We start from the raw sequence: 15,283 nt of genomic DNA, 5'->3' as shown, positions 1-15,283 counted from the left end.
ACCTATTGTGCAGACAGTAACTCCCTGAGTATGTTGCACAGGTGGTATAATATGGTGACTCCGCGGGTGAGACTTGATACTAGAGCTTGACCAGCAGTGCTGCAATGTGCCTACATCCTCTCTAGACCAGAGTAAACAAGCGTAGAACCCAAAGCCAGGTGGGCAATTCATTATTCAAGCACAGCATAGACTGAGCCGCAAGAAAGCAAAGATGGACCTAAGTAAGAGACCACTAAAAAAGACCCCATTCCAACCATGATGGAACGCGAGCCAAACAAGATAAGCAAAGAAATGTAAGACCTGCCCATTCATCACGTAGACGCCATATTCTGAAGAGAATCAATAGAAAGGGTAAAATAGAAACAGAAAACGAAAAACAAAAAGAAACACCCCCGATTTGACCTCCGGGAAAGGAACATGAAACGTAAAGCCAAAGCGAACTGTGCAACATCACTAGAAAAAAAAAGAAGGCAGTCCAGACCATCTGGGCGTAAGATCACAACAGAAGCCGTGATGCAAGTTTGCATCTACATCCTACTCGTTCTTACCCTGAGTGACCTTGGCAGCCTGGATAGCAGACATCTTCTGAGTCCAGCCCTGGGTAGGCTGAGGCTTCTTGACAGTGCGGAGGTCATCGGTAGAGAAGCCCGAGATACGCATGTTGTAGTTGCGCTCGAGGACGAGCTGAATATCGCGCAGCTCGAGGGTCGAGGAAGGGCGCAGCTTTGCGAGACGACAGGCCTGGGTGATGACTTCGTCGACGAAGTCGTCTGCCATCTGGAGGATGAACTGGAGGGAAATATTAACATGCTTGATCTTATTTTTATTTCTCTCTCACTTTGAAGAGGGGCAAGCTCACCTCTTCGGCATCTGGGGTCAGCATTTCTCCTTCGCCGCCACCGGTGACCTGGCGCACGAGGATATCGAGCATCTTCTTGCTCAGAACGCGCTGGCCTTCACCTTCGAGGACGTAGCCCGGGTGTTTCTGGATCGCGGGCTGGCCCATCATGCCCATGGCGCCGTGGCTGGGGCCACCGGAAAGAGAGGGACGGGAGCCTGGCATTGAGACGGGCTCGGGGGTTGAGACGTGCAGGTTCTTGGGAATAGCCATGTTGGTGTTGCGGTTGGGGGTTTCACCTGGACGGTTGGCAAGATAACCCTGGGGGTGAGCTTGCTGGTTAACCTGGGCTTGTTGGTTCATTGATTGCTGTTGAGGGGTGGGGTTGGTGTAGGTTTGTGCAGCTTGTGAGATAGCAGCTTGGTGTGAGAGAGGACGAGGTGGGCCTTGGTTTACCTGTTGGGGAGGCCCTGGGGGTGTGGGGGTGGAGCCGTCAGGATGGGGGTTTTGGCTGAAAGTGACTTGCCCTCCTGGAGTTCCTTGCTGGGAGGGTTGCTGTGGACGTTGCACCTGAGGAAGTGGGGCACTGATTGGGACTGGAGTGTTTCCAGCAGACTGGGCAGAAGGTGGTTGTCCAGGTTGGGAGGTAGAAGGGGACATGGCAGTTTGGCGCGCTGCGTTGACCGCTGAGTTGATAGTATGGGGAGCTGGGGGTTGAGGTTGCCCTGATTGCATGGTGTTTGCTGCCGTTCCTGCCTGGGGATTCGGTACATTTTGAGCCGACACAGGAGGTGCGACTGGGGCTTGGTTCAAATTGACCGGTGTATTTGCTTGTGCTGCCTGGTTCATCGCTTGACTCTGTGGATTTTGTTGCGACTGAATCTTGAAGCTTTCCTGCTGTTCCTTGAACTTGTTCAAGAACTCGCTACCCTCTCGGAAAAGCTTTTCAGCCGCCAACTGCCGATTTTTGAATTCTTGCATTTCCTCTTGGCTCATATTGCCTTGGGCCTGCCGCTGAGCATATGACGCACGAAGATCGGCCATACGAGCCCGTCCAACCTCCTGCTTCTGGAGAGCGATACCATATCGCAACCGAGCCTCGGGTATCCATGTTTGTACCTGCTCAGGGGTCACGTTTGGGGGCAGGAAAAAATTGAGCGCGCTGACCCGGGCTTGAATTTGCGGGATGAGCTGATTGATCGTCTGGGGGTTGTTGGATTGAGTTCTCTGGACGGGTTGTCCCTGTGGTCCCTGCGTGCCCTGAGGAGCTTGTTGTACCGGCTGTGTCTGCTGCCCCTGCTGTGGCTGTTGTCCTGGCTGTCCCTGCACCGCTGCCTGCTGGTGCTGGTGCTGTTGCATTGCCTGCTGTCGGTTTTGCTGGAAAACCCGCATCCCCTTCATCAAGTTCTGGGACAGCTGCGAGAGCTTCGTATGCGCCTGCTGATATTCGTGGGTCTGTGGATCGCGGGTGTTCAGCAAATCCCAGAGGCTGCGCACTAGTTGGGTATGCTGGGCCTTCTGCTGGTCACTGAGATGCGGTAGCTTCTGTACTTGATCGGTTCGGATGAGGTTCGAGTGCTGTGGCTGCGGGGCACCCATTGGCTGGCCAACCTGGCCAACCTGGCCCTGAGACCCATCCATCTCTGCGATGATGATGTACTGGTGCTCTGCTGAGGATTCAAGGGCACGAAGAGTTAAACAGTGTTGGAGAGGATAATCGACGCGAAATAGTCTGTGTTTAGGAATATAGGCGGTCGCAGTTGCCTGAATATTAAGCGAGGCTATACTATACCACACAAGATGATAGATTAGGATAGTCCGAATGCAATGGGCTTCAGCTTTGGCAGATTACAACTTTTGACGGCGGTGATGGAGGTTGGGCCCGGTCTTGGCATCCACCCTTTTAACTAAGGTCAGTGTTGTTCTGTGAAACTACAATCTCGCAGAGATCTTTATTATTTGGTGATTGGGATATCTTTTTAATTGTAATATTCTTTGATCTTCCAGTTTATAACTATATAATCTATGTGGTATTCCAAGGTTGCTGGGGCATATCCTATACATCCTGATACGGGGCATATAGTCCACCTTTAGGGTCAACCCCTGAAGAAAGGCCCCGAGAAAGCCTCCAAGGCCCGAGCCCCGGGGGGCTCCCGGGCTCCCGGGCTCTACTAAGGGTTTACCTAATCAATCTCCCGCTTTAACGCTCCAGGGTTGGAAGGCGGTCAATTTCAGGAGTGTGCATGGACCAATATCATGTGCCTACATACATACTCAGGTAGTCAAAGGGCCCAAAGCGGTGATTTTCATTCTGACTTTAGTAATTAAGTACATTTTGCTTGGAATTCACAATGTGGGTGGAGCAACAATAATAGTGGCCGCTTGTGCGGCCTTGTCATATCTTCTTTTTGGTGGTCTTTTTGGTAGTCCTTTTGCCCTGCTTGTCCTGTTGATGCCAGACTTGGTGTGCGAGATTCTCAATATCCTGATGACTGATGACAAAGTCAGTGTCATTTGGCCCTTTGGGCCTGAGGTGGATATCTTCAAATGAGAGTTGTATCCTCCCCTGGATCTTCTCACAGTTTGGTGCTGGGTTCCTTGTGATCTCAAGTTTCTGAACGGGGAATGGAGTGCGGTTGCCCATCTTCCATTGTTCAATGGATATCTCATATATCTTGACTGTAGGACGATGTTGACCTTTCCAGAGGATTTGTTCAACCATAACTTCACGTCTCTAATCATCTTCCCCAGGGCTCTGAGTACGCGATTTCCACTGCATGAGGTCCGGTCTCCATGCCTTTGACGAGAAGCTCGTTAATAGAAGGATCATAGAACTCCCAAGATTTTCCGAGAGCCCGCACTTTTAGTGGAATTCCAGGGAAGATCGCTGTGTAGATATCTAGAATACTATTAGAAGTGAATCAGTAAGCACGAAGATACTACTTACTCCAGAAGATCATAAAGGAGTTCAAGGGTCATAGACGTTGTCTTCCCCTCTGTGATTCAGAGTATTGTCAGAAGTAAATCAATAATCACAAAGATGCTACTCACTCTAGAAGATCATAAAAGAATTTAGTGGTCGTAGACGTCATCTCTCCTATAATCGAAGAGGTTGAAACTTCAGCCTTGAACTATGCCTCGCTCCGAGCATCTGAAGTCTCTAGGAAGGTTGATTGACTTGATGACTGTACAAGGTAGTCGGCCGCGTGTGCAGCCTCTAATTATCTGATTTATCTGGCTTGAGATGTCTTTCCAGATATCATTCCAGATATCATTCCAGACGTCTTTTCAGATGTCTTTCTTAGTAGTGTTATATGGACTCATCGAGTCATCACTCTACATTATACAAAGGCGGTAAAACAACACAAACTGTAGAGAGGGCTTTTCTATATATGTTATTAGATAAAGTCATTCCCAGTCCCCTAGATCGTTCCCCATACACAGAGTGAAGCCGTGATCCAGTTTAATATTTAGAATTAGAAGATCAATAGCTCTCTACTTAAACTAGCTATAAGGTACTCAAGATGCTTTCAGATCAGTGGGCCGAGGCATAATTCAAGGCCAAACTTCTATATCCTACTTATATTTTTTTTTTACGCTTGCTCTGATTCGTTCCTCTCTCCCTCTAAACTAAACCATGGAGGAAAATACGACGCCTAGGATGGCTTAGGCCTCACTAACTTCATGATTCTGGGAAGTAATTGACATTTTCGTGGCCAGTGATTCGCTTCTTATAGTATTTGAGGCTTTGCGCTCCTTTCCCCGTCCTCCAAACTGCATGGGAGTCTTCAATCACAGAGGGGTAGTAACAACTTCGTGGCCAGTGATTCGCTTCTAACAGTGTTCTAAACCATAGCGGGGGAGACGACGTCTATCTACGTCCTCTGCAATCATTCATGAACTTCCGAAGCAACGAGCCATGTTTGACGCCATTTGAATCCCCGCGCCGACAAAGCCTAGCGCCTGTGCATTTCTATAGGCCAAGACAGACCTGCGATGAGACCAATGATGCCCGCAGTCTTCAACGCCCGCGTGCATTTTCGAAAGACTTCGAAGTAGCTGCATGAAGGTATGCCCACAAAAGGCGGCAAGATGCGAGGCCTAACACTGAACGAGAGAGATGACTGGATAACATTGGAAGAAATAATGGAGGGAATCCACTATATTATACGTATTTTCTACTACGTAGTATGTTGTAGGTAATCCTGTTGATACAGAGCAATAATATTGTGAATGATGGATTGATCTTGATACTCATAACTATCGTAAAGCATGAAAAGCTGTATCATGGACATCTCTCATGGGTAACTTGGCATGAGGAATATGGACACCAGAGGTCGCTGGTGGTGATGACCTTGACGCATGGCATGAGGCGTGTTCTTTCATGACAATTAAAAATTACCCGGCTGTAAATTTTGCTCGGAATAATGGCTCAGTATGAACAGCAGCCTGCAGCACTGGGGAGCCTATTCTGGCCGAGTATAACAACGTGTCAGACCCTGTTGTCACCAATAACACATGGAGACATGGCTAGGGGAGGGTAAACCAGGGGAGAGTCATGAACCCGGAAAGCTCTTTATTGAGAGAGAGTTGTGGTATCCAGCCGGAGGAGGTGTCCACAGAGCAAGATGTCCTTTTCTGGTGGGTAGCGAGGCAGACAAGATGTTAATAGAAAGTCTTCCACAAGGCAGGAATATAGCCACGACGAAAGAAAAGAATCAGCCTATCAAGCCACCCAGATCTCGATCCATGCCTGTAACCCGTTCTTCTAGCCTTCGCTTCCTCTGCTCCAAGTTTCGGATTTCGGCCAACTCTCGCTCAATATCCTCATCAGTGACCTCTGGAATTTCTGGTTGTGCCACCGGTGAAGGGGAAAAATCATCTTCATCGTCTCCATAAGAGTGCCTCATTTGATCTAGTTCTGCTGTGTTTGTTGCAACCCGGCCTTCCAACTGTGCTATGGACTCACTGATCATCTCATGCCGATAGCGAAGGTTGGCAATCTTTTCCTGTGCACCGGCAACCGGACTTTGAGCTGATTAGATTGAATCAAGAGTTATTATCAGATATGTGGCACTCACTAAACGTTGCACAGGATCTCGGCGCCTCGAAGGAGCACTTCAACGTTGACCTCCCCGCGGGGTCCTCTAGTTGAGGTGCCCGCTGATCGCTTGATCTCTTCCATCATATCGTGTCCCAGTACCCTTGCCACTGCAGACTGGTTACGGTTGTCCCGCGCCGAATAAATGCGGCTTGCCATTGATTCCCTTTCGGTCTCAGCGGGGAACATAGTCCCGCGTCGTGTGGCACGTCTTTGTGGTCCATGGGCCTTAGTAGAGGGGTCGACCTGGAAAAGTGCTCGTTCATGGGCTTCGGTGTCCCGGATCAAAGCTGTGATATCGTGGGAGCCCAACAGTGCAGTGGTGAAAATACGTGGGGGAGGAAACCTGTACGCGTTAATGGAAGCAATATGGTTGAAGCGATCACAAGCACTAACGGCAAATCGGCAATAGCATTTGAAGAGAGCGTAATCTGCTCTAGGTGGGAATTGAGCAATGACATGTTTGTGGGTAGTTTGAGAGCTCTGGATCGTGAAGGATGAGTGGTTGAATGTTCTACACTGCACCGCAGTGTTTACTCCAGGAAAGCTGCATATATGCCTGAGGCATTAAATTCAGAATATGTCTGTGTATTAGCAACCACGTCTAGCCACGCTGAAATTGACTGAGCAGGATAGCAGCAATTTAATTTTGATTTACAAGTGATACTCCTTTTTTTGCCGATTTTCTTTTCCATTATCTTTTTGTCGTCTTTCTAACAGCTTCGATAGCAAAAGTGCTAAGTTGAGGCCCGGTAAGCTCCACTGACTAAGCGCTCATCTGGTCTCTTGCGCCCGTTCATCCCATCTCTTGACATCACATCACCCATCCACTTCATCCATCTGTCCGCACCAGTTTTTCTTCATCATACTTGTGATATTGGCAGTTTGGCTCTCTAAATTGCTTTTCTCCTTCCTGTCTTCATATCGTGATCACTCGCCCTTCCCCCTACTTCTTCCGATAGCTTGGTGGCTGCCCAGCTGAGCTCGACAGCTTGAGAAAGATGCCGGCCGAAAGGCGTTCTTTGCGATCAAACAATAAATCCGACACCTCTTCATCCGCTAACGGTGAAAAGGCAAACTCGAACTCTCAGAGCTCGGGTGCGAAAGACAAGGCGCCCACCACTCGCGCCTCCGCCAACAAGGCCAAGTCAGCTCCGACCAAGAAAGACGCAAAGGGCGCATCAAACGGCAGCATGAAAGAGGATGATCAGTCGCATACAAATGGATCGAAGTCAACCGAGAACGGTGTGAATGGATCCGAAGATGTTGAGATGGGAGAGGATACGGCAGGTGCGCCTACATCCTCATCCAACACCAGCAAGGACCGCAAAAGTAACGAGAAGATGACTGTTGTAGTGCCCCCGACCAAGGGTTCCAGATCGTCCGGCAAGGATAAGGAGGATGTGACGATGGAAGGTGTGGAGGATGGCGATGTTCAGAACACCGAGCCAGAGGTGGACCCAGCAACCAAGGCCATTCAAGGTTTGTCTAGTTTTCTTCCTTGCTCAAAATAAGTCCAGATTTCTAACGATGAATGCCTGTTTGTTCGGCATGGGTTTAGACATCAAATCCAACTTCACCTTGCTCGAGCGAGCCGTTGCCCACTTCGACCCCAGATTTACCCTCCGTGTTCTCCGATCGATATCGTCGATGCGGAAACACCTCACCCCGGAGGTCCTCGCCGAAGTCATTGTGGAGACCTATTCCGCTTCTAGCTCGACCGCCTCGTTCCTGTTGGAAGCTCTCGGCCAAACCAATGCTTTCGAGAATGTTCCAGCTAGCTCGCAGATGGAGGTTGATTCGGATAAGAAGCCCATCCCTAAGGAGACCCTTGCCGAAGTGGATGCATATCTCTCCATTCTCGTCCAGATATACCTGTTCGACCAACGGGAGATTCAGAAGGGAGTCCAGTTCTCGACAGACTTGATCGAGCGCCTGCGTGCACTGAACCGCCGTACGCTGGATTCTCTTGCCGCCCGCGTGTACTTTTACTACTCTCTCTTCTTCGAGCAAGTCGCTCCGCTTCCTCCTTCTCCCGCAGCGGCTGTTACCACTATCCGCCAGCCACTGTTGGCGGCACTGCGCACGGCTGTGCTCCGGAAAGATGTCGATACGCAGGCTACTGTGATGACCTTGCTGCTTCGCAACTACCTATCCACGTCTCATATCTCACAGGCAGATCTACTGATCTCGCACAACCCATTCCCCGTGGCTGCGTCTAACAATCAGATTGCTCGGTATATGTTCTACCTCGGCCGCATCCGTGCCATCCAGCTGCAATACACCGAGGCCCACAGCCATCTGATTGGGGCTACCCGCAAGTCACCTGCTAGCCAGGTTGCTCGTGGGTTCTACCAGGCTTCCCACAAGTTGTTGGTCGTTGTCGAGCTGTTGATGGGTGATATTCCTGACCGCGCAGTCTTCCGCCAGCCGGCTTTGGAACGGGCTATGCACCCTTATCTGTTGCTTTCTCAGGCAGTCAGTGTTGCTGATCTGGATGGGTTCCTCAACATTGTCAACACCCACAGCGAGACTTTCCGAAAGGATGGCACATACACCTTGATCTTGCGTTTGCGACAGAATGTCATCAAGACCGGTATTCGCATGATGTCGCTGTCTTACTCTCGTATCTCTCTACGGGATATCTGCCTTCGCCTTGGACTCGACAGCGAAGAATCTGCCGAGTACATTGTGGCCAAGGCTATTCGGGACGGTGTCATCGAGGCCACGCTTGATCACGAGCATGGGTTCATGAAGAGCAAGGAAGTGGGTGACATCTACGCCACTAGAGAACCTGGCGAGGCCTTCCACGAGCGTATCCGCGCCTGTCTGGCCCTCCACGACGAGAGTGTTAAGGTATGTTTTCTATCTCCCTCGCTGAACATTCTTAATTTTGTTGCCCTTACTAACATGAACTCGTCCAATTGCAGGCTATGCGTTTCCCCATGAACCAGCACCGTCTGGAGCTCAAGAGTGCCCAAGAAGCTCGGGAACGGGAGCGCGAGCTTGCCAAGGAGATCCAGGAGGGAGACATGGATGATGAAGATGCCGGTGGTGATTTCGATGCCATTTAAAGAGGAGTGAGGTTGTTCCATAATCGATACAGCATTTTTTTCCCTTCCCCCTCTACCGCACTGGTCCCATGCATGGGTCTCTACCTCGTAGCGGCCTTCTTCAACCCGTGTGTTAATTGTTTTGTTTTTCTTATTCTGGCTCTTTATTCGGACGTGTACGAAGGGGAATATGCAGGATGCAGGACCAAGATGGCCGGCGCAGTCTTCTCTGTGTCTATTATACTGGAATCATTTCTTGCCCTGTGCCTTTATTAGAATTATATCTCAACTGAGTGACTAATGGCTTGTAAATTGTAATTTCCCCTAGGATTATTATCCCCTTGATGCTATTTTCTTTTAAAGTACGGAGTACTCCGTACAAAAGTGTCGATAACAGGTCGGCGAGTCATACTTGGCTGCGTAGCACCGGGTCCGTGCCGACCCGAGAGAGCTCGAAATCTTCCCGCCCGCAAGATTGTTCGTCCTTGTACTCCGCAAACACCTCACGTCGGTATCGTTTCCTGGGATTGGGTTCCTATGGTTTAATTTGGATCCTTTCGTTTATAATTGAAAAGCCCTCGCATTGAGCATGGGAGCTCGAACCGCATCGGCCACCGGGCTGATCCTCTCATCACGAACAACTGTCTGTTCCCAATGCCTCCGCGATGACCTCCGTTTCACGCATATTGCTCTCCAATCCCGCAAATACCACCCGACGCGCCGGCGGGATGCCTCGCCATTTGGAGCTGCCGTGTCAGCGGCCCAGGCCATTTTCAAGGGTATGCCAAAGGCGCCTCCAGGAATCTCCGTCGACCCATTGAGAATGGTTGGGAAAGAGCTCAAGTTCCTCACCAAGAACATCCGACAATTGCTTGGATCAGGTCACCCAGCGCTGGATAAGGTCGCTAAGTACTACACTCATAGCGAGGGCAAGCACATGCGGCCCATGCTTGTCCTCCTCATGTCCCAGGCGACAGCTTTGGACCCTCGCAAGCACCACACCTACACGGATAAACCGAGCCCCGTCGATTCCTCCTTCAGTGCGCCATCCATCCTCGAAGACGCCAACCCAGAAATGAACCCGCTCGTGGCCCCGAACGCCGAGAGCAAATACGATATCGCGGGAGATGACAACATCCTACCTTCACAACGGCGGTTGGCCGAGATCACGGAGTTGATCCACACAGCATCTCTCCTGCACGACGACGTCATTGACAATGCCGTGACACGTCGTGCCAATAGCTCCGCAAACCTCGCGTTCGGAAATAAGATGGCCGTGCTGGCGGGCGACTTCTTGCTTGGGCGTGCCTCGGTAGCACTCGCTCGTCTGCGTGACCCCGAGGTCACTGAACTCATGGCCACTGTAATTGCTAATCTAGTGGAGGGCGAGTTCATGCAACTGAAGAACACTGCGCAAGACGAATCGAGACCCGTCTACACCGACGAGACACTTGCCTACTACCTCCAGAAGACTTACCTGAAGACTGCCAGTCTGATCAGCAAGTCCTGCCGCTCTGCTGCGGTTCTGGGACGGAGTGCCCCGGAGGTGATCGAGGCTTCGTATGCTTATGGTCGTAACTTGGGTCTGGCTTTCCAGCTCGTTGACGATATGTTGGATTACACGGTCACTGAGGCGGAGATGGGCAAGCCTGTTGGTGCAGACTTGGAGCTTGGATTGGCGACTGCTCCACTCTTGTTTGCGTGGAAGAGTAACCCAGAGCTTGGTCCTCTGGTCGGACGGAAGTTCCGCAAGGAGGGTGATGTGCAGCTGGTGAGTTTTCAAAATGAGCGCGTGGTACGATAATACTAATCATTTGCTTCCACTAGGCCCGTGAGCTCGTTTACCGTAGCAATGGTGTTGAGCAGACCCGTGCTCTGGCCCAGGAATATGCCGACAAGGCCATTGCCGCCATCAGCGACTTCCCAGACAGTGATGCCAAGACCGGTCTGATTGAGATGTGCGAGAAGACCATGAATCGCAGGAAGTAGAGGAGATTGCGCTCCCATGTACACATATTTTATCTTTCAGCTTGCCCATCCCTTGTTGTTTCTTCAGGTGACTGTCTTTTTTTCTATATGCCTGTGTACACTTAGATGGTTGGATATATATTTGATCTTCACCAATAGAAAGATTTTCTCTTCTCACAGTGTGTATATGCTGGTTCTTATTTCATGGGTATGTATGTATATATTTGGCTGATCCCAAATAAGATAGCTGTCGAAACATGATGATATCTTGTGAACAAAAAGCAAAAGCCGCCCATCACGATGCTCAACTCCATCAGCGTGATCTTTAGAATGTAGGTTTCTGTATTTTAAGTATGAGGACCCTTATCACGCGCTTTGGTATAAGCTGAGTGGGTCTCGAAAGTCACCGTTGCACTGCATAAAGAGGAAGATTATCGACTCTTTTGCTGAATTTAAGTATTCGGATTCAGCTTGGGCTGAAATACCACCATATATCATTTGAACTGACTCAAGCAGTAATAGGTGAGGTTGTTGATTTCCGAGGATCCTTTCACGTTCCTGACAGCTGGTCGATTCAGGCGGGGTACAAATGGATCTACAAGTAATGATACAGCAAGTATCTAAATTACAATATAAATACAAAATTACTGTACTTTAAAGTGGTAATTTAGATGAAATACAAATACAAAACCAGTAATGCCGAGGTACCCAACACCCTCCGTCATCCCGTCGTGCTTGTGGAAGCTGCAACTCCCTGCAACTCACTCTCTTGCGCGCTATAATTCTTTGTCCCTTATATCGCTCGTTTTTATTCCGGAGCCGGTCTCTTTTCCTTTGCCGTGTCCTATCTTAGCTGTTGGAGGTCGCTCTCCCAAACTATGGAGCTTTCGACCCGCCCGCATTGATCGACTGGTTCCCGATGGGTTCGCTCGCTAGCTTCCTCTTCGTTTACGCCCTCGGTGGAATTACTTTCATTCCACTAGTATTGTCCTCAATCATCCTCTACGCCTACCTGACCCTTCCATCGGCGCCCCAACTGCCGCAATCATGCGAGAACGCGGCCGACCCCGTCCGTCAACCTACCGATGACGACTTTAGTCTCAAGTCTGGCACCGACCAGCTGGCGGAGAAATTCCATCGCACTCACGAGTCCGATGTCGCTGCTGGATATTTTGCTGTCTGTCGTGAATATGTTCCCGGTGGTGTGAATGGGAAGCCCCCCGAGAGAACGACGCCCGCTGGGGAAGTCGTTGCGGCCGAAAGTCCTAGCGTGTATCAGACTATGTACCGGAGTCTGTTTGATCGAAAGCAGGCACCAAGTATCGACCCGGCGAAGGCGAATGGAAAGACCACGAAACGGGCGCGTAATGTCTTTTACATTGTTCTCCGGTATGCCTCTCTTCGTCTGAATGTATAGGTTGTTTGTTAAGCGCTGATTGCTGACGTTGGATGATATGTGATCAGACATGGCCACTTGATGCTTTACGATGATGTAAATCAGGTCGAGGTACGGTATGTCATATCGCTTGCTCACCACGACGTGACCATATACGGGGGAGAAGGGGACATCCCAGAAGGAGAGCTGTGGCTCAAAAGAAACGCTATATGCCTCTCTCGGCGACTGGCTTCGCTTGGGGATCTAGGAGGGCCGACTCCGCCGTTTTATCTCTTCTCTGAAAACTTGTCTGAGAAGGAGGATTTCTATATCGCCATGCTGCAGAATCAAAACCGGCTGTGGGACTCGCCTGATCGCCCGCCCAAGCATCAGGAGTTTGATACCAAGCATATTGTCACATTGGTCCAGCGCCTGCATTCCTCCGAAGAGCAATTGCAGACACGTTGGATCAATGCTTTCCTTGGAAGGTGGTTCCTAGCGATGTACCGGACACCTGAGTTGGAGGAATTCGTGCGGAGCAAGATCGTCAAGAAAATCTCGCGTGCCAACAAACCCAATTTCATTAGTAAGATCGGCTTGCAGAGAATTGATATGGGCGAAGGGGCTCCGTTTATCACCAACCCGAGACTGAAGGACTTGACGGTGGACGGTAATTGCTGTGTGGAGGCCGATATGCAGTACACTGGAAACTTTCGGGTCGAAATCTCGGCAACTGTGCGCATTGATTTGGGCCCTAGGTTCAAGGCCAGGGAGGTCGACATTGTCCTTGCCGTTGTGTTGAAGAAACTTGAAGGCCATTTGTTGGTACGCTTCAAGCCCCCACCCAGCAATCGCATCTGGATGTCTTTTGAAACCACACCAAAGATGGAAATGGACATCCAACCCATTGTCAGCTCCAAACAAATCACATACAGCCTCATCCTGCGCACGATCGAGAGCAAGATCCGCGAAGCAGTGGCAGAGAGCATTGTTCTGCCTTTCTGGGACGACGTTCCCTTCCATAATACCTTTGGCCAGGCTTTCCGCGGTGGTATTTGGCAGCGAGACACTCCAGAGTCGAGTGCTCAGGTAGAGATACCAGAGATACCTGACGAATCTGGCGAAGCCCCCCCGACCCCGAAGAGCGTTGTTAGTGATCCCATTGAAACCCTCAAGTCCAAGGACGATCGCACGATGAGCATGCCTGTCCTTTCTGAGTCCGGAACGGCCAAAAAGAAGCCGCGTAAAGGCCTGAAACCTTCCCTGTCGGATCTGCAATCGAACAGTTCCACTGCAACTTCCACTGGTGTCGAGAGACCGGACATCGCAGCCCTGCCTCGAGCTATTCGGTCACAGACCTTCTCTCATGCTGCAGACCCTGTAGTTACAGCGGACAATGCCAGGGTTGACAAACCTGTGTCGGACAAAAAGGGTGAAGAAAAGAGCCATGCAACAAACGCCATGATAGAGATATCAAACCGGTCCCCACCTACATCCCCGCAGCGAACTCCAAGCACCTCGCCACCTACAGGTGGTCTTATGATGCCAGAAAATGCGGTCCATAGCCGCGAATCGTCGATTGCAGATTCAATTGATAGCGCTAGCTTTACCCATGAAAGTGTTATCCAGAGACCTTCCTCTACCCGCATGGAGAGCGGGTCCTTCTCCAGCCTGAGAAACTCTCGGGGTAGTTCCACCGTGTCCGTGGTCAGCGACACGGCTCCACGACGCAGCACAATCGAAACCATTACCAAAACCTTTACATCTTCCGACGACAAGTCTTCCGGCCCAATGACTCTCGGGCAAGCTACTGCCGCCGCCAAGAAATGGAGTTGGAGCGTGTTTGGTAAAGGTGACCCAAATAACGGACAAGATTCGCCGCGGTCTCCTCCGGGCACGCTTAACCAACCGATTGGGCGAGGCCATCCTCATCCACCACTTGGAACGCCCTTGCCGCGCCCAGACAAATATGCCTTAAAGAGGAACGCAGGAACATTACCCAAGCGTAAACCTGTGGCAGCACACACAGTGCCCGAACGCCCCAAGACAGGAGACCAACAGCCCCCACTATCACATTTACCTCGCAGGAAACCAATGGCTCCTGAAGTGCGTGATGACCAAGGCACTGATGAACTTCTCGTGGTGGAGGCACCTCAAGAATCTGAGCCAAATAGCCCGGCCCCTGGGGACCCCGAATCAGACTCCAGTCTGATAGCCCCGACTCCTGTTGAGAGTGAGACATCATCAAAGGCTGAACAGTTTGAGGCTGATTCCGAAGAGCAAGAGGAGTTGCCTGTTGTTGAATCGTTACGCTCTGTTGATCAGGCGCCCTCTTCAACTTTAGGTAGTCATGAGGCCTTGCCATCTACAGGAAGGGTGGAAATACCCTCATCGTAATTCCCGTTGCCTTCGCCCCGACACGAAAGATGAGACTCGTTCACATACATCCATGCAACTAGCGAATTGGATGGCGAAACCCTTTGGACCTTTTGATTCCTTGGTCATATTGCTGTGCTGGACAGAAGTCTCCATGTCGGGCTGGTCATCCCTACATGCGATCACTCTCTTGCATAGAGTATTCCAAGGCCCCTATGCGACTCTTTTATGCTTGTAGCTAATCCTCCGATATTCAATATATTCATGTCGATCTTAAGGCGTTTCGAACGAAGTAGAACAGCAGACCGTAGAGATTGGCCCAGATGAATATTTTATTCATGCTGCCTGGCTTGTAGTGTGTACATCATATATGTTTGACGCGTAGACTCAGACAGCCTTCGTAAGGGATAAAGCCTCAAAATCCAAGCCCATGGCCCAAACCCGCATCGGCTTAGGCGTCGCCAAGACTCCCGACAGGCGCCAGCTTTCCCGTTCCCCATCAACGTCATTGCTCGAACTCCCACGTGTGTCTTTTTTGGTGCTTCACCAATTTCACTTTGCTTTGCGATTCG

General features: G+C 50.4%; 5 protein-coding genes across 5 annotated transcripts; 3 read left to right on the top strand and 2 right to left on the bottom strand.

Annotated features, from left to right (window-relative positions):
• Positions 1–534: 534 nt before the first annotated feature.
• On the bottom strand, positions 535–2,602 carry N7455_008459 (putative transcription initiation factor TFIID subunit 12; the record flags this gene model as incomplete). Its single annotated transcript, XM_040959003.2, has 2 exons — positions 535–789; positions 860–2,602. Coding segments are annotated over 2 exons (1,998 nt in total), but the record flags the coding sequence as incomplete, so codon positions are not given.
• Positions 2,603–5,556: 2,954 nt separating this feature from the next.
• Positions 5,557–6,400, bottom strand: N7455_008458 (uncharacterized protein; the record flags this gene model as incomplete). The annotated part of the gene is made up of 3 exons (XM_040959059.2): positions 5,557–5,866; positions 5,920–6,285; positions 6,336–6,400. The coding sequence occupies 3 exons, from the start codon at positions 6,398–6,400 to the stop codon at positions 5,557–5,559; spliced, it is 741 nt and encodes a 246-aa protein (XP_040810500.2).
• Positions 6,401–6,940: 540 nt separating this feature from the next.
• On the top strand, positions 6,941–9,013 carry N7455_008457 (proteasome regulatory particle lid subunit RPN3; the record flags this gene model as incomplete). The annotated part of the gene is made up of 3 exons (XM_040959024.2): positions 6,941–7,421; positions 7,501–8,795; positions 8,870–9,013. 3 exons carry the CDS (start codon positions 6,941–6,943, stop codon positions 9,011–9,013), a joined length of 1,920 nt encoding a protein of 639 aa, XP_040810573.2.
• Positions 9,014–9,581: 568 nt separating this feature from the next.
• On the top strand, positions 9,582–10,981 carry N7455_008456 (trans-hexaprenyltranstransferase; the record flags this gene model as incomplete). Its single annotated transcript, XM_040958960.2, has 2 exons — positions 9,582–10,763; positions 10,820–10,981. The coding sequence occupies 2 exons, from the start codon at positions 9,582–9,584 to the stop codon at positions 10,979–10,981; spliced, it is 1,344 nt and encodes a 447-aa protein (XP_040810512.1).
• Positions 10,982–11,731: 750 nt separating this feature from the next.
• On the top strand, positions 11,732–14,732 carry N7455_008455 (SMP domain-containing protein; the record flags this gene model as incomplete). Its single annotated transcript, XM_040958977.2, has 2 exons — positions 11,732–12,349; positions 12,425–14,732. Exons 1-2 carry the CDS (start codon positions 11,880–11,882, stop codon positions 14,730–14,732), a joined length of 2,778 nt encoding a protein of 925 aa, XP_040810522.1. The 5' UTR covers positions 11,732–11,879.
• Between the last annotated feature and the right edge of the window lie 551 nt (positions 14,733–15,283).

The sequence above is a fragment of the Penicillium solitum genome (assembly GCF_028829755.1).
Source record: "Penicillium solitum strain IBT 25940 chromosome Unknown utg000005l_segment0_segment0, whole genome shotgun sequence".
Classification (NCBI taxonomy): domain Eukaryota; kingdom Fungi; phylum Ascomycota; class Eurotiomycetes; order Eurotiales; family Aspergillaceae; genus Penicillium; species Penicillium solitum.
This window is presented reverse-complemented; position numbering and strand designations above follow the sequence as displayed.